Source organism: Panulirus ornatus, chromosome 42 (genome assembly GCF_036320965.1).
Source record: "Panulirus ornatus isolate Po-2019 chromosome 42, ASM3632096v1, whole genome shotgun sequence".
Classification (NCBI taxonomy): domain Eukaryota; kingdom Metazoa; phylum Arthropoda; class Malacostraca; order Decapoda; family Palinuridae; genus Panulirus; species Panulirus ornatus.
The window spans coordinates 15,740,396-15,765,454 of record NC_092265.1 but is presented as its reverse complement, the minus strand read 5'-3'; the positions used below and the strand labels follow the sequence as shown (position 1 = coordinate 15,765,454).

Sequence of the window (25,059 nt, the reverse complement as noted above, 5' to 3'; positions counted from 1 at the left end):
AGGAGGGTGGATGTGCTGGAAATGAGATGTTTGAGGACAATATGTGGTGTGAGGTGGTTTGATCTAGTAAGTAATGTAAGGGTAAGAGAGATGTGTGGAAATAAGAAGAGCGTGTTTGAGAGAGAAGAAGAGGGTGTTTTGAAATGGTTTGGGCACATGGAGAGAATGAGTGAGGAAAGATTGACCAAGAGGATATATGAGTCGGAGGTGGAGGGAACGAGGAGAAGTGGGAGACCAAATTGGAGGTGGAAAGATGGAGTGAAAAAGATTTTGAGTGATCGGGGCCTGAACATGCAGGAGGGTGAAAGGCGGGCAAGAAACAGAGCGAGTTGGATCGATGTGGTATACCGGGGTCGACGTGTTGTCAATGGATTGAATCAGGGCATGTGAAGCGTCTGGTGTAAAGCATGGAAAGTTCTGCGGGGCCTGGATGTGGAAAGGGAGGTGTGGTTTCGGGCATTATTGCATGACAGCTAGAGACTGAGTGTGAACGAATGGGGCCTTTGTTGTCTTTTCCTAGCGCTACCTCGCACACATGAGGGGGAGGGGGATGTTATTCCATGTGTGGCGAGGTGGCGATGGGAATGAATAAAGGCAGACAGTGTGAATTGTGTGCATGTGTATATATGTATATGTCTGTGTGTGTATATATATGTGTACATTGAGATGTATGGGCTATAGATGAGTTGTGCGGAGGAGGGTGGATGCGCTGGAACTGAGATGTTTGAGGACAATATGTGGTGTGAGGTGGTTTGATCGAGTAAGTAATGAAAGGGTAAGAGAGATGTGTGGTAATAAAAAGAGTGTGGTTGAGAGAGCAGAAGAGGGTGTTTTGAAATGGTTTGGTGACATGGAGAGAATGAGTGAGGAAAGATTGACAAAGAGGATATATGTGTCAGAGGTGGAGGGAACGAGGAGAAGTGGGAGACCAAATTGGAGGTGGAAAGACGGAGTGAAAAACATGCAGGAGGATGAAAGGCGTTCAAGGAATAGTGAATTGGAACGATGTGGTACCGGGGTCGACGTGCTGTCAATGGATTGAACCAGGGCATGTGAAGCGTCTGGGGTAAACCATGGAAAGTTTTGTGGGCCCTGGATGTGGAAAGGGAGCTGTGGTTTCGGTGCATTATACATGACAGCTAGAGACTGAGTGTTAACGAATGTGGCCTTTGTTGTCTTTTTCTAGCGCTAACTCGCGCACATGCGGGGGGAGGGGGTTATTTCATGTGTGGCGGGGTGGCGACGAAAATGAATAAGGGCAGACAGTATGAATTGTGTACATGTGTATATATGTATATGTCTGTGTGTGTGTGTGTATATATATATATATATATATATATATATATATATATATATATATATATATATATATATATATATATATATATATATATATACGTTGAGATGTATAGGTATATATATGTGCGTGGGTGGACGTGTATATATATACATGTGTAAGTGGATGGGTTGGGCCATTGTTTCGGCTGTATCCTTGCGCTACCTCGCTAACGCTGGAGACAGCGAGAAAGTATGATAATTGAATATATGAATGTGGACTGGTTGTGGAGTATGTGTCAGGGGGATAACCAGTTGCTTCATCGCGATACGAGTCGATGCGTCACTGAGGGAAGATAGTTGCTGAAACAGAGATCTGGCGAAGAAATAAGACTGGACGAGCGTTGGCCATCCCTATAAGCAAGTCAGTCGACTGAAACTGTCAAAATAGAATCATGTGAGAAAGAATTTCACTTTGCGCAAAGGCCATGGGGACAGCGCTGCTATTTCCATACAGCGATGAAGATGTAGAATGGGAATATTTCGAGAAAGGATAGATCTGCGTTGAATGACATACCGCTAAAAATGGCTCCTGAAGTATAAAAGAGACGGTGATATTTTCAGAATTACAGAAGCCACGGAAAAAAAAAAAAGATCCTTTGACGAAGAAATTTATGAGAGCGACCGAGCTTGCTCATTCAGAGTAAAAGACAAGGATTGAGCTGGACAGGCAGAAAGAGGAAGATATGAGGAGGAAGAGAAAAAAAGCAAAAATGTTTAGAGACGAATTCTGGAAAGAAAAATAAAAGATTTCTTTCTCGGTGAGTAAATCTATTAAGAAAGGAAACTAGTTCTGCTGGAAAACGAGGAAATATATGAAGGCAAGTGAAGGCAATAGAAATATGGAAGACTGTCTCCAAAAGGATAAATTTATGGAGTGCTACAATCGCACGAGAAATAATAGTGCCACCCAGAAGAGTGGAAAATATTGTCAGACGTTAGATAAAGTAAGAAAGAGGTCGACTGCAGTACGAGAACAGAAAATGAAAATCCTGGTTAAAATTCTGTGTAAAAACCGTGAAGGATTAAGACTACTGTCTGCCAGCTCATCCAGCGATCTACATGACTATTTCAAATTTATTCGAACAAACTAATGGTGACGCAATATTCTTCCTTTGTGTTATCTCGCAGCTGTGGGGCCCAAGCCTACACACAAGGAAGTCAAGCGGAAGATCTAGACACATATGTAATTCTGGCCATAGGTCACGTGATGGAAGGAAGAGCAAATTTACATGGAACCAGTTATATGGTATGTCTAACACTGACACACCAAATTTTATCAAAAAAGAAATCGTCATATTATCTGAACTGTGAAGAAATTTAACATATTAATGTCAATATCATTCTTTCTGGTAAGGGTACACTCCTAAGATCTCGTCAGAAATACATGTAGTAGAAGAAAAAAAAATTCAAACTTTGCGACATTCATATATACGTATATGGTACATTTTATCCCTGATATTTTTCCATTTATTTAAGTTATTGCTTCATTGTTCTTATGGAACACTTGATTCTGCACCGTATCAGCTTCGTAGAAGTATGAATGTGAGTCACTAGGATTCTTTTCTATAAAGATATGAGGAAAATGAACACTTAAGTGAATCTTGATGGTGAATATGAGGGTTCTCATCATATCTGTGCACAACAGTCTCCTAAAAACTGCAAAGCTATCATTTCATTAGATGATCTTTTTCCAAGTGGTTTCGGTGCATCGCGCATGAATGCCTGGCCTCTCTTCGTCCGTTCCTAGCGCTACTCCGCTAACGCGGGAAACGGCGATCAAAGTATGAAGAACAGAAACGAAAAGAAAGTCTTCACCAGTTTGTTCAGAGGGCAATCGTACAGCATACCTGGTTTTGCACACTGGAACGCGGGAAACCGCGAGCAAGTAAGTATATATGGACCTCTGTGGAGTAGCGGTTAGAGTTCCTAACCGTGACTTGTTCAAAGGCCGTCCAAGGTCGAGCGCATAGGTTCGAATCCTGGTTGCGGAAGTTGGCCCACAGTCAACCCAGCTGTTCATCCACCTCTAGGGGTTGGTCGATGAAATGGGTAACAGGCTCTGGCTGATATGTATATTATATTTATTTATTATACTTTGTCGCTGTCTCCCGCGTTAGCGAAGTAGCGCAAGGAAACAGATGAAAGAATGGCCCAACCCACCCACATACACATGTAATGCATACACGCCCACACACACACGTATACATACCTATATATTCCACCATATACATACGTATACATACATAGACATATACATACATACACATGTACATATTCATATTTGCTGCCTTCATCCATTCTCGTCGCCACTCCGCCACACGTGAAATGGCACCCCCCCCCCCCCTCGTGCGCGAGGTAGCGGCGGGGTAGCGCTAGGAAAAGACAAAGGCCACCTTCGTTCACACTCAACCTCTAGCTGTCGTGTGTAATGCACCGAAACCACGGCTCTCTATCCACATCCAGGCCCCACAGCCCTTTCCATGGTTTCTATTAGATCATGTTTAACAGCTATTGCGCCAGGCATCACTTCTTTCTGTTTACCAACAAACCCGGTTTCCTTTCTTAATAAACCTTACTTCTATGAAAGAAACCCTTCATTCTTCTCTCCTGCATTCGTCGTGAAACCTTTTTCCTTCTGTTTCTCCTCATACCTTCCTCCCTCTGCCCACCCAGCTCAGTCCTTGTCTGATACTCTGAATGAACACTCATGGTCGCTCTCATTAACTCCTTCAAAGGAAGTTTTTCCCTGACTGCTGTAGTTCTTAGAATTTCAGTCTCTTTTGTATACCTTGGACCATTTTGGACAGTGTATTGCTCAAGGCAGATTTATCCGTTGTCGGTATAAATATTGTCTACGGACAACTCCTGTATGGAGAAAGCAGTACTGCTACCATGATATTTCCTATATTCAAATATTTCATGAGACCATATGACCAATGAGGCACACACTGATTCGAGTATAACATTGATGTCATCCAATCCGTTACTGTGATAACCCCCCAGAATGTGGGTTGGACAGGAGCCCTGGTATATATTTCACATCTGACAAGCTGAAATTGTCTTTCCTCCTTGGAGTAAGACATCCCTTGTCTCCTAGAGAAAGTCATTTCAGCGGATGTTATGCTAAGATATGAACACAAACTCTTCATCCAAAGTGTGGTGTTTTTCGCTTTTTATTTCTTCTTCATCTCGTCAGTGCTTCACCATCTCCTAGTGCTATCACGCAGCTGGTTATTCCTTGACACATCCTCAACAGCTAACTCTACCCATGTCTTTACTCGTCATTATAATTTCCGAAAATTCTCAGGAACAAAGATTCTAAGAAATCATACATTCCTTCTTGATCTGTACATTTAATGTTTTACACCTAAACACAATCTGGAAATCTCCTTAGAATTTGTGTTGATGATCCAGGGAATAAGGCGAAGCTACCTGCGTACTTCAAGAGCTACAGCGTATTTTGCATACAAAACTTTTTTGACACACACACACACACACACACACACACACACACACACACACACACACACACACACACAAAGAAAAAGAATTTTTCTTTTTAAGCTTTGACCTACCATTTTCTTCATTCTATAACCACCCAACCCATAATTCGGCTATGATCTAGCAAACACCTGCGTCCTATTGAAACATCTGGATTCCAGTCTCATATCAGAACTATAGATTCTTGCGATCTTCGTTACGTCTTGGAGGAACCTTTGATAAGCTGAGGGATATCTGCCGCTACTTACTAATGACAGCAAATCCCAGATAAGTGGGTTCACAGTCCTTTTGAAATAACTGGATCTCTTGAAAGAAATCGGACCTCCTTACAAGTAATCTTGTTTATACTGGATACTCATGAAGCATCGCCTTCCCGAACCTCTATCGTAAAATCGGAAACTTTTTTCCTTCGAGCATTTCGAGAAAACCAAACAAAATTAAATCTACGCCACACATTCCTACGAGTTCTGAGACCAAGCGCCAAGGGTACCACTCTTTTGATTTGTGCTTGTATGGTATCATAACGCTGTGGAGGAAACTACGTCGTCAGATGATAAATCGTCATTAATTTCCTCCGTTAATGTACATCTAAGCCCACCAGTACGAAGGTAGGGTATCATCTTCACCGTCATTTTCTCTGGAGCAGAAGACATAAACATAACCCAGACAATGTTTACGTAGTCATCAGAAAACGTAAAACTGCAGTTGGGTGAAGCTGTTTTCGCTTTCCCAGGCCGTCCGAGCTGAAGTGATGCAATCAGAGAATACTTATGTCGAGTGTATAAACCACCGTAATATAAATGTGTTTATGTATGCATCGATATCTGTCAGACTTGAGATACGTATCATAGAAGTCACTTATATGTAGGTGATTCACTGCCTAAAGTCCAAACTCACCTGACAAACCAGTCGTGTCACACAACTCTTGTATACATGAAACATTGCCGAGTTTTAGTCTTGCTGTGTCACTGTTGACTTATCACCAGGCGTCAGCTACCACTGAAATTTGGGCTCATTTTTTAGGCGCTGCTTTAAAATCAAAGGCAAATTGGATTTGCAAATCATTTTCATCATCCGTCTTTGAACTCGTGACCAATGTCACTTCTTAGGTGCGCGGCGGAGCAACAGACCATCACCTGCCGCGCACTCAACCATCGTAGCCTCGTACATCCCAAGCGACGGTGACATGTTTCCATCTTGGCTGGTTTAGCCAGAGTAAACTTCGTTGAGTTAGAGCAAAAAATATATATATTTCATTCCGCATTGGCTGAACTGGTGATGCCATCTCCCATAAGGGTGGAAGACCAGGACACAAAAGGACAATTCGTCACACAACAACGGCATGTGCAATGTAATTGCCACTCGCCTGATTATTCACTTGGTTATCGTTTAGCATGTACATGTAACAGATGTTTACTGGTAGAACTTATCAGGGATATCATTATGTGCTACAGGCCTTTTCTTGAAGTGTAAAGTGGTGTGCCAATTATCCCACTAGTGGTATTCCGTTGGGCCACTAGACGCTAACAACAAAGCTATGTTTAGCAGTTCATGATAAGAACTGAAAAGAAAATCTTCATTCAATCTCTTATAAAGTTTTTAAGCCACTCTAAGTATATTATGAAATATCATGCTCTTGCATGGAACACTTTCAATAAAGGTATTTTCACCTTTTCAAGACATTATTGTAATTTTCGTATTTTTGTCGTAAATGAGTCAAAATATCGTAGATATATATATATGCCTTTTGCATTTTTTCAGTATGGCTCACTACTAGAATAGGGTGAATTGGAACGATGTGGTATACCGGGGTCGACGTGCTTTCAATGGACTGAACCAGGGCATGTGAAACGTTTGGGACAAACCATGGAGAGGTCTGTCAATCCATTGACAGCACCCCATCCCGGTATACCACATCGTTCCAATTCACCATATTCCTCGCACGCCTTTCACCCTCCTGTATGTTCAGGCTGCGATCGTTGAAAATCTTTTTCACTCCATCCTTTCACCTCCAGTTTGTCTCCCGCTTCTCCTTGTTCCCTCCAACTCTGACACATATATCCTCTTTGTCAATCTTTCTTCACTCATTCTCTCCATGCATCCAAAACAGTCCAACGCACCCTCTTCTGTTCTCTCAACCACACTCTTTCTATTACCACACATTTCTCTTACTCTTTCATTATTTACTCGATCAAACCACCTCACACCACATATTGTCCTCAAACATTTCATTTCCAACACATCCACCCTCCTCCGCACAACCCACGCCTCCCAGTCATATAACATTGTCGGAACCACTATGCCTTCAAACATACCCATTTTTGCTCTCCAAGATAATGTTCTCGACTTCCACACATTCTTCAACGCTCCCAGAACCTTCGCCCCCTCCCCCATCCTGTGACTCACTTCCGCTTCCATGTTTCTATCCGCCACTAAGTCTACTCCCGCATATCTAAAACACCACTTCCTTTAGTTTGTCTCCATTCAAACTTACCTCCCGATGAACTTGTCCCTCAACCTATTGTACCTAATAACCTTGCTGTTACTCACATTTGTTCTCAACTTTCTTCTTTCACACACTTTACCAACTCGGTCACCAACCTCTGCAGATTCTCACTTGAATCAGCCACCAGCGATGCATCATCAGCGAGCAACAACTGACTCACTTCCCAAGCCCTCTCATCCAGAACAGAATGCATACTTGCCCCTCTCTCCAAAACTCTTGCATTCACCTCCCTAACCACCCCATCTGTAAACAAATTAAACAACCATGGAGACATCATAAACCTCTGCCGTAAAACAACATTAACTGAGAACCAATCACTTTCCTCTCTCCCTACGCGTACACATGCCTTAGATCCTTGGTAAAAACTTTTCACTGCTTCTAGCAACTTACCTCCCACACCATATACTCTATCAACCCTATCATATGCCTTCTCCAGATCCATAAATCAATGAATACAAATCCATCTGTTTTTCTAAGTATTTCTCACTTAGAAAAACAAACACCTGATCCACACATCCTCTACCACTTCTGAATCCACACTGCTCTTCTCCAGTCTGATGGTCTGTACATGCCTTTATCCTTTCAATCAATACCCTCCCATATAATTTCCTAGGATTACTCAACAAACTTATGCCTTTGTAATTTGAACACTCACCTTCATCCTCTTTGCCTTTGTACAATGGCACTACGCATGCATTCCGCCAATCCTCAGACACTTCACCATGATCCATACATACAATGAATATCTTTACCAACCAATCAACAACACAGTCACCCCCTTTTTAATAGATTCCACTGCAATACCATCCAAACCCGCCACCTTGCCGGCTTTTATCTTCCGCAAAATTTTCACTACCTCTCCTCTGTTTATCAAACCATTCTCCTTGACCTTTTCGCTTCACATACCACGCCGACCAAAACACCCTATGTCTGCCACCCTATCATCGAACACATTCAACAAACCTTCAAAATACTCGCTCCATTTTCTTCTCTCTTCAACACTACTTGTTATTACCTCCCCATTTGCCCCCTTCAACGATTATTCCCATTTGTTCTCTTGTCTTACGCACTTTATTTACCTCCTTCCGCTTTCTTTTATACATCTCCCAACCATTTGCACTACTTCTTTGCAAAAATCGTCCTAACGCCTCTCTCTTCTCTTGCTAACAATCTTTCTTCTTCATCCCACGTTTCTCATGCCACATGCATCTTTTGCGCAAACCATCACTTCTACCCTAAATACATCCCATTCCTCGCCTACTCTTCTTACATCATTTGCTCTCACCTTTTGCCATTCTACACTCAATCTCTCCTGGTACTTCCTAACACAAGTCTCCTTTCCATACTCACGCTCACCACTCTCTTCTCCCCAACATTCTCTCTTATTTTCTGAAAACATCTACAAATCTTCACCTTCGCCTCACAAGATAGTGATCAGACATCCCTCCAGCTTCCCCTCTCAGCACATTAACATCCAAAAGTCTCTCTTTTACACGCCCATCAACTAACACGTAATCCAATTACGCTCTCAGGCCATCTCTCTTACTCACATACGTATATTTATGTATTTCTTTCTTTTCAAACCAGGTATTCCCAATCAACAGTCCTTTTTCAGCACACAAATCTACAAGCTCTTCACCATTTCCATTTACAACACTGAACACCCCATGTACACCAATCATACCCTCAAATACCACATAACTCACCTTCGCATTCAAATCACCCTTCACTATAACCCGGTCTCGTGCATCAAAGCTGCTAACACACTCACTCATCTGCTCCAAAAACACTTACCTCTTACGATCTTTCTTCTCATGACCAGGCGCATAGGCACCAATAATCACCTATCTGTCTCCATCCACTTCCAGTTTTACCCACATCAATCTAGAGTTTACTTTCTTGCACTCTATCACATACTCCCACAACTCATGATTCAGGAGTAGCGCTACTCCTTCCTTAGCTCTTGCCTTCTCACCAAACCCCTGACTTTACACCCAAGACATTCCCAAACCACTCTTCCCCTTTACCCTTGAGCTTCGTTTCACACAGAGTCAAAACATCCAGGTTCCTTTCCTCAAACATACTACCTATCCCTCCTTTCTTTCACATCTTGGTTACATCCACAAACGTTTAAACACCCCAATCTGAGCCTTCGAGGAGGATGAGCACTCTCCGCATGACTCCTTCTATATTTCCCCTTTTAGAAATTTAAATACAAGGAGGGGGGGGTTCCGGCCCCGGCTCCCGCCCCCTTTAGTCGCCTTCTACGACACGCGGGGAATACGTGGGAAGTATTCTTTCTCCCCTATCTCCAGATACATATATATATATATATATATATATATATATATATATATATATATATATATATATATATATATATATATATCTTTCTTTCTTTCAAACTATTCGCCATTTCCCGCGTTAGCGAGGTAGCGTTAAGAACAGAGGACTGGGCCTTGGAGGGAATATCCTCACCTGGCCCCCTTCTCTGTTCCTTGTTTTGGAAAATTAAAAAAAAAAAAAAACGAGAGGGGAAGATTTCAAGCCCCCCGCTCCCTCCCCTTTTAGTCGCCTTCTACGACACGCAGGGAATACGTGGGAAGTATTCTTTCTCCCCTATCCCCAGGGTGAAATGGCTGAAAATATATATATATATATATATATATATATATATATATATATATATATATATATATATATATATATATATATATATTCCTTTTTTTATATGGCCCACTGCAACAAAGTGCTTATAAAAGCCCTGATGTGCTATGTTATTCAGAGCAGCGATAATTCATTTAATTTTGTGGCAGAGTAACTCTAAATTTTTTCAGCCATTTTATGTTGGATTCCCAACTTTAGTTAAGCTTATTTAGCTGCTAACCAGACAGGAGTTGCATTAATTCAGTAATAGCGGGTTTTGGCAAGTGCAGAATGTTAAGTGGTGAACTGATTAGTTGATCTGAATTCACTTAAGTTCGAATGTGCTTCAGCTGGTTAGAGATTTTATGTTGCTTGAAGTAGATTTACGAAGGATATATGAGCTATCGTGCTGGGTAGTTGAATTGCATATAATTTGAATGATAACGTACGCACCTCCTCGCCCGCTTCGATGTGAAATTCTAGCTTTTAAATCTGATAATCTGACAGTCAGGAGGAGAAATGATCCCGCCATTCGCTTCGTCCAACAGTGTAAACACTACATCCACAGAGGCGTCTGGCCCATGGCCCTCAGTATGCACTTCCCCAGTGAAGAACTTTGGTTCGAGTGTGGAAGGAGAGAACAAGCTTGTAATTAACAGATCAACTACGTGGGAGCTGTCTGATAGAAGTATCAAGACGAAGTGGTTACCAACCATCAAACTGAAGGGGCCAAAGACTGAGGTAAACACCAGCGTGCCAGCGCTTTCACGGCTTGGATGAATTGTCGTCACACGTCCGCTCTTACAGTGCTTGTTGTAAGATGGATGAATGTATGGGTACTGATATATGGCCAAGTCAAAGTTCCATCAAATACCGTTAGTCACAACATACATCTATTTTGACTCGGTATTCTTTTTATGTCCACAAAGCCATAGTTTATGTAGTGAATTCGTTATGGCAAAGTAATTTTTCACTCCGTCAACTTTTAAATCTATAAACTCTGGTAACTCATGGACTAATGAGATGCAGAGCAATATGACTGATTCATCGAAACCATGTATTAGAAATATGAATGGTGTATGTGTCTGGTCATTGCAATATTCCCGGCAATGAACAGACCGATTGGTTGGCTAAGTGGGCCTCAGAACTCAAGGTGGTTGTCCTGATCACCCCATAGCTGGGGTCCTGCCTCTCTGTGATCAAAGATGAAATGTGCATACTTATATATATATATATATATATATATATATATATATATATATATATATATATATACATTCGTTCACACTCAGTCTCTAGCTGTCATGTATAATGCACCGAAACCACAGCTCCCTTTCCACATCCAGGCCCCACAAAACTTAACATGTTTTACCCCAGACGCTTCACATGCCTTGGTTCATTCCATAGACAGCACGTCGACCCCAGTATACCACATCGTTCCAATTCACTCTATTCCTTACAAGCCTTTCACCCTCCTGCATATTCAGGCCCCGATCACTCGAAATCTTTTTCACTCCATCCTTCCACCTTTAATTTGGTTCCCACTTCTCCTCGTTCCCTCCACCTCTGACACATATATCCTCTTTGTCAATCTTTCCTCACTCATTTTCTCCGTGTGACCAAACCATTTCAACACACCCTCTTCTGCTCTCTCAACCACACTCTTTTTATTTCCACACATCTCTCTTACCCTTTCATTACTTTCTCGATCAAAACACCTCACACCACATATTGTCCTCAAACATCTCATTTCCAACACATAAACCCTCCTTCAAACAACCTTATCTATAGCCCACGCCTCGCAACCATTTAATATTGTTATAACCACTATTCCTTCAAACATACCCGTTCTTGCTTTCCGAGATAATGTTCTCGCCTTCCAGACATTCTTCAACACTCCCAGAACCTTCGCCTCCTCCCCCACCCAGTGACTCAATTCCGTTTCCATGGTTCCATCCGCTGCCAAATCCACTCCCAGATATCTAAAACACTTTACTTCCTCTAGTTTTTCTCCATAATAACGTACCCCCCAGTTCACTTGTCCCTCAACCGTGCTGTATCTTATAACCTAGCTCTTATTCACATTTACTCTCAGATTTCTTCTTTCATACACTTTACCAAACTCAGTTTCTGCAGTTTCTTACCCAAATCAGCCACCAGCGCTGTATCATCAGCGAACAACAACTGACTCATTTCCCAGGCCCTCTCATCCACAAGAGACTGCATACTTGCCCCTCTCTCTAAAACTCTTGTATTCACCTCCCTAACAACCCCATCCATAAACAAATTAAACAACCATGGAGACATCACGCACCCCTGCCGCAAATCGACATTTACCTGGAACCAATCACTTTCCTCTCTTCCTACTCATACATATGCCTTACATCCTCGATAAAAACTTTTCACTGCTTCTAGCAACTTGCCTCCCACAACATATACTCTTAATACCTTCCACAGAGCATCTCTATCAACTCTGTCATATGCCTTCTCCAGGTCCATAAATGCTACATACAAATCTATTTGTTTTTCTAAGTATTTCTCACATACATTCTTCAAAGCAAACACCTGATCCACACATCCTCTACCACTTCTGAAAACACACTGCACTTCCCAATCTGATGCTCAGTACATGCCTTCACCCTCTCAGTCATTACCCTCCCATACAATTTCCCAGGAATACTTCGGCATGTTTCGTGAAGACTATCCACCTCATCAAGTGCCAGTACTTAACAAAGCTAGATGAATCCCAACATTACACCAAAGTACCGCCGTCTAGCACTGGCAAAGGTCACCTCTTTGTGAGACAAGGAGGCCTTAGAAAAATAAATTTACCCTCGTACTTCTTCAGCAGTGAATATACCCACAGAGACAACTGTTCTTTTAACAAATTACCGCCCTTACTTTTTTTTTCAAAAATTCTGGCTGTCAGTGTACACACTGCCTGCTGAGGGAGTGGATGTCAGTACAGGTGATCGCTGCCAGGGAGTCAGGAACTGTTTGCCTGTTCTCAGATATTTCACCATCTGAGGGAGAACAGAGCAAATGTCAACATAGCTTAGCGAGGGTTGGGTTAAACTTGTTATCAACATGTCATTATCTCGTTTTTCCTTCTTTGATCTAATACTTAAATGTCTTATAGATGCTTCCATTTATCAAATACTCTTAGGGGATTCCGTGACCTATTTCTCGTGCGCCAGCTCATTCAGTAGTTCATCTCTTCTTGTACTGTGTACGGAAGAGACGGAAATGTCTCCTGAAAAATTATCTTCAGATGCTTTCTCTGTGAAAAATCAAGATCACTAATGCAAACTATAAGATGAATAGATCAACAGACAGGAAGGAAGAACGACAAGCGGATACACAGGAGCAAAAGAGATACAGATAGATGGAGCAAGAAGGGTTGAGAATGCTCGCTGACACACACTATGTCACACCTGATGTTGATTTGACTAGGGTCGTCTCGTGAGAGCTGGCGGCGATCATCCTCTTGATGACATCGATCTGCTCCAGCAGCAGCTGCACTGTGTTCATGTACTGCGCCTCGCATGGTACGTACACGGACCAAAACTGTTGGGAGAGAAAGGTTCAATATGAGGCATCAGCTGATCACGGATCTGATCAAGTACTTCCCTCCCATGGTCCGTGGACATGAAGGAAAACTGTTGTAAAGCTAAAGAAAATGATGCGTTACCAGACGGACACGGACCAAAACACGGACAGCCCTCCAACGTACACGTACCAGAACTGTTGGAGAAAAATTGGAGGAGTTGCAGTGGAATATGGCCCTCAAAACAGCATTGAGGTCCATTCCACACCAGTCAGGCACGGGCCAGGTGGTGCATTGCGTCGTAATCATAGTATGTTACTGGCCATCTCGGGTGTGCAATAAAGCGTCTGGTATGCAGGATATGCATCTAGGGTGTGTGGTATCGCATCCTGCACATGTGTGGTGCTCTCTACTTTGCCCTCACTCTGTTCCTCATCGCTAATATACTGCATTATGCTGTTCGTGCGTTGATGTATTCCCTCATGGAGTATTGTATCCCATTTTTCAGTTCTGTATTATTAATGAGAGTTTCAGCCACGAAAAAATAAAAATAGTCCACATCGAGGTCTGGCCTTAACTGAATTATGAAAAGTGTTTACGATAGGGAGAAATAAAAAGAAGAAGACATGCTAAGGGTTTCTGAGGAAGCAGAAAGTCTGTCTTTTAAAAAGAGATAGGTTTGAGTTGTTAGGAAAGACGGAAGAGGATAGTCTTATAAAAAAAAAAATAGGTTGTAGTCGTTAGGAAAGACGGGAGAAGGTAGTCTTATAAAAAGAATAGGTTGTGGTTGTTAAGGCATGAGATGGTATAGTTCCAAAGCTTCGCAGTACAGGAAAAAAAATCGATATCCCAATGGTGCACACTTGGGTTTACCAACTGCCACATAATAATCATATTAGTCACGAACTGACTGAGCATCACGTACTCTAGTTAATGGTAGGGGCATACCAGCAGACATCTATCGAAAGCAGATACCACATCACTACATGTAGGAGAGGAAAGTGAACCAACGCCGCTGCTTGGGGCAAGTGGATTAAGTTTCGAAGTCAGACTAGGAGGGCTGATAATCCGGATTGCTTTTGACTCATATCTCTCTAGCAGGTATGTATAGGTATAACCGACCCACATGTGAGAGCAATGCTCCATACAGGGACGGATTAATCCCTTGTATAATTCGGAACAACTGTTCAGAAGAAAAGAATTTAATGGCATCTGCACAGGACTCCCAATTTCTTTGAGGAAGATTTATCTGTCTTTTGCAAGATGCGTTGGAACTCCAGTAATGCCATGTATATTCATTATGTTGGGCGGTGGAATTACAGATCCATCTAAAGATATGAGGAAGCTGTAAGAGGGTTTATACGTCTTAGAAAGAGAGATAAGCAGAAATTAGGATCTGGAGGTAATTAGAATCAAACAGTATGTCCCTCCTCCCTGCCGGGATATCCTATCTGAGAGAAGTTGTGACGACACGAGATGCAGATCAAGCAAGAGAGGATGGAGTGGACTTGAAGGCAGTGGAAGAATGCAGCATTGAGTCGTCAGCGTATGAGGGCGTCTGGTTACCTGCTGACGAGAGGAAAACAACGATATAAAGGAAAAAGAGCGGAAGAGGTGTGATAGAACCTCGAGGGACGCTAACTGCCGTTGGCAGGTGAAGAGAGAGAGGTTGATCCATTGACAATTACGGAGATAGATCGGCCGGAGAGCAAGCTAGATACGGTGAAACAAAGTGAGGGAGGGAAGTCAAAAGAGAGGAGCTTGGAAATGAGACCCCGGTGCCATACCCCGTCAGAACATTTGGTGTATCACAGACTACAACAACAGTGTTATCACCAAACTCTTTCTGAAGTGATGACCAGGCATTAGGGGAAAAGAAAAAAAGGAAATGTTATCACTGGTGGATCCTGCCTTGCGATAATCCTGCATTTTGTTTATGTATTGCTTCGTCCTATTCGTGTGATGAATGGCAATCTACTTCTATTAATGTAGTGTCTGTTTATCCGCCTGCTTATCTCAGTCTTTGTGATCACTGTGTGACGACCATTTGTGTGTTACGGGGAGCGAGTTTTACACTCGTGTTCCCCCGTCTCTTAACCTTGTATATACGTACTGTGTCCTTACTTCTACGTATGTATACGCGCTAACCTAAGCCAGACACCCATTCATCGAGCAACCCCGAGGGGACGATGAACAAGGGGACGGTTATGGTCCGTCTGCCTCGCCAAGGATTCGAACCCATGAAAACGGGACCCCGGTTGGGAGTGTGTTGACTCATAATTAGAAATGCCAACCACTGCACCACGGAGTCCCCTCCCCGTGTGTGTGTGTGTGTGTGTGTGTGTGTGTGTGTGTGTGTGTGTGTAATTGACTATGTGTGACTGTACAACTGTGCTGTATGGGAAGGAGTTTTACAATCCGGGAACCTCATCTCCAATTTTCTTTTGTATTAGGCAACCATTCAAGCTTATCTGTACTGTCTGCATTAACAGTTTCCTCTCGAGTTTGTCCCATGCTAATAGACGAGTATTACTTGACATCTTTCGTAACTTGGTTCTTGTTCAGTGTCCGACTGTATCCTCCCATCAACCAGACTGTTTCAATCTCCGAAATCTGCTCAGTATCTGCATCATCAAATCTATTCAGAAAGTTGTGTGGTTTTATCATCGTCCCCGTTTCTCCTCTCTTCCAGCGTGGGTAATTCCATGGTTGTTTGCCTCTCCTTATAGCCTCGTTCCTTTAACGTCGTGTACAATCTTTGTTCTCTTCTTCTGTACCTTCTCCAGAAGATCAGTATGTCCTTTTTAAGTGGACTGATCATACTGGTGTTGCTTACTCTACTGTAAGTCTAATGTATAGTGTGAATTCTTTAAAGATCTCCACATCACATACTTAAGACTTTATTGATATCTAAGAACTGCATTGCCAAATTAACAGCATCCCTGGTATGACGTTATGGGAATAGGCCTGGTACTATACACGCTCCTCGGATCCCTATGACATACGATTGCTGCAGCTTCAGCACAGCAAGACTTAAGTCATAATTAGTTTTAATCACTATTTCATCTTCATCACCACCCATCTAGTTAAGGTGAACTGCTTCAGCTGGGTTGCATGCCGGGGAAAAATTCACCTTTATTAGCTAGGCTGTCATCCTGGAGTGACAGTCTCGATAAAATATTTGTCACTCCTGAAGGAGTCCATCACTCCCCTGCTTCTGGAAATAGCACAGCAGGGGAGCTGCAGCAGCCCTGGGAGAGGAGTCTTGGAATAACTCAGGACCTTTTCAAAAAAAGAGGTCCTGAGGAATTGTGATAAAAGAATATATATATATATATATATATATATATATATATATATATATATATATATATATATATATATATATATATGTATATATATATATATATATATATATATATATATATTTTTCATACCATTCGCCATTTCCCGCGTTTGCGAGGTAGCGTTAAGAACAGAGGACTGGGCCTTAGAGGGAAAATCCTCACCTGGCCCCCTTCTCTGTTCCTTCTTTTGGAAAATCAAAAAAAAAAACGAGAGGGGAGGATTTCCAGCCACCCGCTCCCTCCCCTTTTAGTCGCCTTCTACGACACGCAGGGAATACGTGGGAAGTATTCTTTCTCCCCTATATATATATATATATATATATATATATATATATATATATATATATATATATATATATATATATATATATATCTATATATTCCTATGAGTCCACGGAGAAAATGAAACATATGGATAACTTTATTGTTGATAAAATTTGTAAACAATTCACCTTCTTGTCCACATATGATACGCCTGTTGTCTGTCTTGGACAGTCACATGTTCATCAAATGGCGTCCTGGCTACGCCTCTTCGTTGTATATCAACTGACTTATACTTCTTTCTTGTATCTCCCCTGATGATGTGATTATTACGAAAGTGCACTTGGGAACTTATCGTGATTCATTTTCCCCTTGGACTCGTAGGAATATACTTGATCACGCGCAAAATTGTGATCCTTTCCAATATTTGCAGGGAAAAAATGCAAATGACTGGGATATGTATAAAAGAAAGAGACAGGAGGTCAAGAGAAAGGTGCAAGAGGTGAAAAAGAGGGTAAATGAGAGTTGGGGTGAGAGAGTATCATTAAATTTTAGGGAGAATAAAAAGATGTTTTGAAAGGAGGTAAATAAAGTGCGTAAGACAAGGGAACAAATGGGAACTTCAGTGAAGGGGGCTATTGGGGAGGTGATAACAAGTAGTCGTGATGTGAGAAGGAGATGGATTGAGTATTGTGAAGGTTTGTTGAATGTGTTTGATGATAGAGTTGCAGATACAGGGTGTTTTGGTCGAGGTGGTGTGCAAAGTGAGAGGGTTAGGGAGGATGATTTGGTAAACAGAGAAGAGGTAGTAAAGCTTTGCGGAAGATGAAAGCCGGCAAGGCAGCGGGTTTGGATGGTATTGCAGTGGAATTTATTAAAAAAAAGGGGGCTACTGTATTGTTGATTGGTTGGTAAGGCTATTTAATGTATGTATGACTCATGGTGAGGTACCTGAGGATTGGCGGAATGCTTGCATAGTGCCATTGTACAAAGGTAAAGGGGATAAAAATGAGTGCTCATATTACAGAGGTATAAGTTTGTTGAGTATTCCTGGGAAATTATATAGGAGGGTATTGATTGAGAGGGTGAAGGCTTGTGCAGAGCATCAGACTGGGGAAGAGCAATGTGGTTTCAGAAATGGTAGAGGATGTGTGGATCAGGTGTTTGCTTTGAAGAATGTATGTGAGAAATACTTAGAAAAGCAAATGGATTTGTTGTAGCATTTATGGATCTGGAGAAGGCATATGATAGAGTTGACAGAGATGCTCTGTGTAAGGTATTGAGAATATATGGTGTGGGAGGCAAATTGTCAGAAGCAGTGAAAAGTTTTTATCGAGGATGTAAGGCATGTGTACGTGTAGGAGGAGAGGAAAGTGATTGATTCTCAGTGAATGTTGGTTTGCGGCAGGGGTGTGTGATGTCTCCATGGTTGTTTAATTTGTTTATGGATGGGGTTGTTAGGGAGGTGAATGCAAGAGTTTTGGAAAGAGGGGCAAGTATGCAGTCTCTTGTGGATGAGAGAGCTTGGGAAGTGAGTCAGTTGTTGTTCGCTGATGACATAGCGCTGGTGGCTGATTCGTGTTAAGAACTGCAGAAGCTGGTGACTGATTTTGGTACATTGTGTGAAAGATGAAAGCTGAGAGTAAATGTGATTAAGAGCTAGGTTATTAGGTACAGTAGGGTTGAGGGACAAGTCAATTGGGAGGTAAGTTTAAATTGAGAAAAACTGGAAGAAGTAAAGTGTTTTAGATATCTGGGAGTGGATTTGGCAGCGGACGGAACCATGGAAGCGGAAGTGAATCATAGGGTGGGGGAGGGGGCGAAAGCTCTAGGAGCGTTGAAGAATGTGTGGAAGTCGAGAACATTATCTCGGCAAGCAAAAATGGGTATGTTTGAAGGAATAGTGGTTCCAACAATGTTAAATGGTTGCGAAGCTTGGGCTATAGATAGAGTTGTGCGGAGGAGGGTGGATGTGCTGAAAATGAGATGTTTGAGGACAATATGTGGTGTGAGGTGGTTTAATCGAGTAAGTAATAATAGGGTAAGAGAGATGTGTGGTAATAAAAAGAGTGTGGTTGAGAGAACAGAAGAGGGTGTTTTGAAATGGTTTCGTCACATGGAGAGATTGAGTGAGGAAAGATTGACAAAGAGGATATATGTGTCAGAGGTGGAGGGAACGAGGAGAAGTAGGAGACCAAATTGAAGGTGGAAAGATGGAGTGAAAAAGATTTTGAGTGATCGGGGCCTGAACATGAAGGAGGGTGAAAGGTGTGCAAGGAATAGAGTGAATTGGAACGATGTGGTATACCGGGGTCGACATGCTGTCAATGGATTGAACCAGGGCATGTGAAGCATCTGGGGTAAACCATGGAAAGTTCTGTGGGGCCTGGATGTGGAAAGGGGGCTGTGGTTTCAGTGCTATATACATGACAGCTAGAGACTGAGTGTGAACGAATGCGGCCTTTGTTGTCTTTTCCTAACGCTGCCGCGTGCATATGCGGGGGGAGGGGGTTGTTATTTCATGTGTGGCGGAGTGGCGATGGGAATGAATAATGGCAGACAGTATGAATTATGTACATGTGTATATATGTATATGTCTGTGTGTGTATATAAATATGTATACGTTGAGATGTATAGGTATGTATATTTGCGTGTGTGGACGTGTATGTATATACATGTGCATGTGGGTGGGCTGGGCCATTCTCTCGTCTGTTTCCTTGCGCTACCTCGCTAGCGCGGGAGATAGCGACAAAGTAATTTATATATATATATATATATATATATATATATATATATATATATATATATATATATATATATATATATATATATGCCAATCATCAAAAACGAATTTTAACCAACAAACTAAAGTTGGTAGAGATTGTGTTGTAGGTGAGGAAAGGAAAAAAATAAATATGTGACCATCACACGCCAGACACCAGTCTTGATCGGCCACCAGCAGCCTGGGACGAGAGAACTCGATCACTGACGAAGCTATATCGAGGAATATACCGCGACAGAAACATGTAATAAGTTTGCCTAAAGACGGAATGAGAATTTCGAGTGGGAGCAATGTCCTTTTGTGGTGCCTGTCTTACGTCCTTGATCAAGACGAGGCTATTGGTGTGCAGGTGATGTGGCGACGTTCCTATATGCTTACACAAATGCTTCTTTAATCCAGCTTAACCATCTTGAAGAGAGAGAGATCTGCGTTGAACTTATCTAGTGTCGTGACGTCTTGTTACACAAAGTAGATAAATGTTAATCGTAGAATACAAGGCAGAGGAATACTCCTGATTGCATGAGCAGTTCATCATCTTTATCATTCAACAATTTCTTACTGTTTTGTTTCTAAAGTGGGTCTTCGGGCTTCTGGATAAGAAATCTATTGTATAAAGTATCTAGTAATATCTAGATCAAAACATACTGAATAAAACTTAAGTATGTTTCAATCCAAACAGGATTCTAAACGCACCCAAACAGGATCGTATTGCATTTGTTACTGTATTCGTGTCTCCATGATTGTGTTTTTCCATAAGACATATATTTGATATCATCTGATTTTTTCTCAAAGTATCTATCACCCTGGGGCTATCACAAACATCATAGGCTCTGATAACATCTCAGATACTCCCACTCATGTACATCAAGTCTCCCAAAACACAAGAGAATCTCGGTCTTTAAATGAATTCCCACACAGCTCTGTTGGCAACAGATATCAACAAAGCATTGGACACTGTTCCCCGACATATCCGTCACACGAAAAATACTTTACACCACCCTCCACAAAAATGACAAAAAGTGGTTGACCAATTTCAGGACTGGCCGCTATGCCCGAGTCATTCACAATGGCTTCACCTCTAAAACACTCAAACTCTACAATGGACTTACCCAAAGAACTACACGACCTTCTATTACTTCCGGCAAGCTTCTTCATAAAGGTCCTTTCATATGCACGACCTTACAGTCACATCACAATACCCTGACATCACAGTAGCTACATAAAACATGGAGCCCGACATTACACAACTGGAACAATGGCTCACCAAGAGCAGAATGTCTGTATCTCCGCAATAGTCTTCAATCTTTAAACCCAAGACAGACACGAATCCATCTCACATCTTCCCTCACTTTAAGTGGTCAGTCACTTCCACTAAACAAAATACCAACCATTCCAGACATCACATACGACACACTCATGTCATTCACTCCCCATATCAATAACATCAACACAAAAGCAAAGCACAAATTCAAACGTCCTCAGAACACTAGTTGGCATTAGACTGGACAAGAGAAAGAATCCCTCAACATCCCCATACAAACACTTCATCCGCTCCACATCAGACTAGGCCTTCTCTACCTGGTCTTCCATCCTCTCAATCGAAAACATAACAAAGCTCCAAGCTACATATAATAGTGCAGTCAGAGCAATCACTAGCTGCCGTCTAGCAACCAGAAACACTCACCACCTACAGTGAAATTAAAGATCCTCCCAGCACGGTTCCACTTCAGCATACATAAGCACGACACCACTCCCACCCAAGTCACTCTATCCAACACCCACCAGGGAGAAATAAAAACCTTCCCCCCTGCCTCACACTTCAGTGACCTCTACTCACAGATCCCCCCACCTACAACACATGTAACACGGTCGGACAAAACACGTACGCACTGAAATTACCCGATAAGGACGTACACATACGTCACAACATTTCGCGCGTTAGCCCCCTTGTCTTTTCATTCTTTAGGAAAAGTAAAACAGGAGGGGAGGATTTCCAGGCCCCCGCTTCCACCCCTTTTAGTCTTCCCACGTATTCCCTGCGGGTTGTAAAAGACGACTAAGAGGGGAGGGAGCGGGGACTGGAAATCCTCCCCTCCAGTTTTTACTTTTCCAAAAGAAGGAACAGACAAGGGGGCCAAGTGAGGATTTTCCATCTAAGGCTCAGTCCTCTGTTCTCAACGCTACCTCGCAAACGCGGGAAATGGCGAATATGTAAAAAGAAAAAAATATAAATATGAATATATATATATATATATATATATATATATATATATATATATATATATATATATATATATATATATATATATATATATATATATATATATATATTTTTTTTTTTTTTTTTTTTTTTTTTTTTATACTTTGTCGCTGTCTCCCGCGTTTGCGAGGTAGCGCAAGGAAACAGACGAAAGAAATGGCCCAACCCCCCCCCCCCCATACACATGTACATACACACGTCCACACACGCAAACATACATACCTACACAGCTTTCCATGGTTTACCCCAGACGCTTCACATGCCTTGATTCAATCCACTGACAGCACGTCAACCCCTGTATACCACATCGCTCCAATTCACTCTATTCCTTGCCCTCCTTTCACCCTCCTGCATGTTCAGGCCCCGATCACACAAAATCTTTTTCACTCCATCTTTCCACCTCCAATTTGGTCTCCCTCTTCTCCTCGTTCCCTCCACCTCCGACACATATATCCTCTTGGTCAATCTTTCCTCACTCATTCTCTCCATGTGCCCAAACCATTTCAAAACACCCTCTTCTGCTCTCTCAACCACGCTCTTTTTATTTCCACACATCTCTCTTACCCTTACGTTACTTACTCGATCAAACCACCTCACACCACACATTTTCCTCAAACATCTCATTTCCAGCACGTCCATCCTCCTGCGCACAACTCTATCCATAGCCCACGCCTCGCAACCATACAACATTGTTGGAACCACTATTCCTTCAAACATACCCATTTTTGCTTTCCGAGATAATGTTCTCGACTTCCACACATTTTTCAAGGCTCCCAAAATTTTCGCCCCCTCCCCCACCCTATGATCCACTTCCGCTTCCATGGTTCCATCCGCTGACAGATCCACTCCCAGATATCTAAAACACTTCACTTCCTCCAGTTTTTCTCCATTCAAACTCACCTCCCAATTGACTTGACCCTCAACCCTACTGTACCTAATAACCTTGCTCTTATTCACATTTACTCTTAACTTTCTTCTTCCACACACTTTACCAAACTCAGTCACCAGCTTCTGCAGTTTCTCACATGAATCAGCCACCAGCGCTGTATCATCAGCGAACAACAACTGACTCACTTCCCAAGCTCTCTCATCCCCAACAGACTTCATACTTGCCCCTCTTTCCAAAACTCTTGCATTTACCTCCCTAACAACCCCATCCATAAACAAATTAAACAACCATGGAGACATCACACACCCCTGCCGCAAACCTACATTCACTGAGAACCAATCACTTTCCTCTCTTCCTACACGTACACATGCCTTACATCCTCGATAAACACTTTTCACTGCTTCTAACAACTTTCCTCCCACACCATATATTCTTAATACCTTCCACAGAGCATCTCTATCAACTCTATCATATGCCTTCTCCAGATCCATAAATGCTACATACAAATCCATTTGCTTTTCTAAGTATTTCTCACATACATTCTTCAAAGCAAACACCTGATCCACACATCCTCTACCACTTCTGAAACCGCACTGCTCTTCCCCAATCTGATGCTCTGTACATGCCTTCACCCTCTCAATCAACACCCTCCCATATAATTTACCAGGAATACTCAACAAACTTATACCTCTGTAATTTGAGCACTCACTCTTATCCCCTTTGCCTTTGTACAATGGCACTATGCACGCATTCCGCCAATCCTCAGGCACCTCACCATGAGTCATACATACATTAAATAACCTTACCAACCAGTCAACAATACAGTCACCCCCTTTTTTAATAAATTCCACTGCAATACCATCCAAACCTGCTGCCTTGCCGGCTTTCATCTTCCGCAAAGCTTTTACTACCTCTTCTCTGTTTACCAAATCATTTTCCCTAACCCTCTCACTTTGCACACCACCTCGACCCAAACACCCTATATCTGCCACTCTGTCATCAGACACATTCAACAAACCTTCAAAATACTCATTCCATCTCCTTCTCACATCACCACTACTTGTTATCACCTCCCCATTTACGCCCTTCACTGAAGTTCCCATTTGCTCCCTTGTCTTACGCACCCTATTTACCTCCTTCCAGAACATCTTTTTATTCTCCCTAAATTTACTGATAGTCTCTCACCCCAACTCTCATTTGCCCTTTTTTTCACCTCTTGCACCTTTCTCTTGACCTCCTGTCTCTTTCTTTTATACTTCTCCCACTCAATTGCATTTTTTCCCCGCAAAAATCGTCCAAATGCCTCTCTCTTCTCTTTCACTAATACTCTTACTTCTTCATCCCACCACTCACTACCCTTTCTAAACAGCCCACCTCCCACTCTTCTCATGCCACAAGCATCTTTTGCGCAATCCATCACTGATTCCCTAAATACATCCCATTCCTCCCCCACTCCCCTTACTTCCATTGTTCTCACCTTTTTCCATTCTGTACACAGTCTCTCCTGGTACTTCCCCACACAGGTCTCCTTCCCAAGCTCACTTACTCTCACCACCTTCTTCACCCCAACATTCACTCCTCTTTTCTGAAAACCCATACTAATCTTCACCTTAGCCTCCACAAGATAATGATCAGACATCCCTCCAGTTGCACCTCTCAGCACATTAACATCCAAAAGTCTCTCTTTCGCACGCCTGTCAATTAACACGTAATCCAATAACGCTCTCTGGCCATCTCTCCTACTTAAATAAGTATACTTATGTATATCTCGCTTTTTAAACCAGGTATTCCCAATCATCAGTCCTTTTTCAGCACATAAATCTACAAGCTCTTCACCATTTCCATTTACAACACTGAACACCCCATGCATACCAATTATTCCCTCAACTGCCACATTACTCACCTTTGCATTCAAATCACCCATCACTATAACCCGGTCTCGTGCATCAAAACCGCTAACACACTCATTCAGCTGCTCCCAA

The 25,059-nt window shown here is 42.2% G+C and overlaps 1 protein-coding gene across 2 annotated transcripts in view; it reads right to left on the bottom strand.

Annotated features, from left to right (window-relative positions):
* Positions 1–25,059, bottom strand: part of LOC139761938 (dipeptidase 1-like) — an 83,054-nt gene that overhangs the window by 36,416 nt on the left and 21,579 nt on the right. For both annotated transcript variants that reach the window (XM_071686630.1, XM_071686631.1), the window contains exon 4: positions 13,426–13,558. In XM_071686630.1, the coding sequence (XP_071542731.1) occupies positions 13,426–13,558 (133 nt within the window). The remainder of the gene's footprint in view (positions 1–13,425; positions 13,559–25,059) is intronic.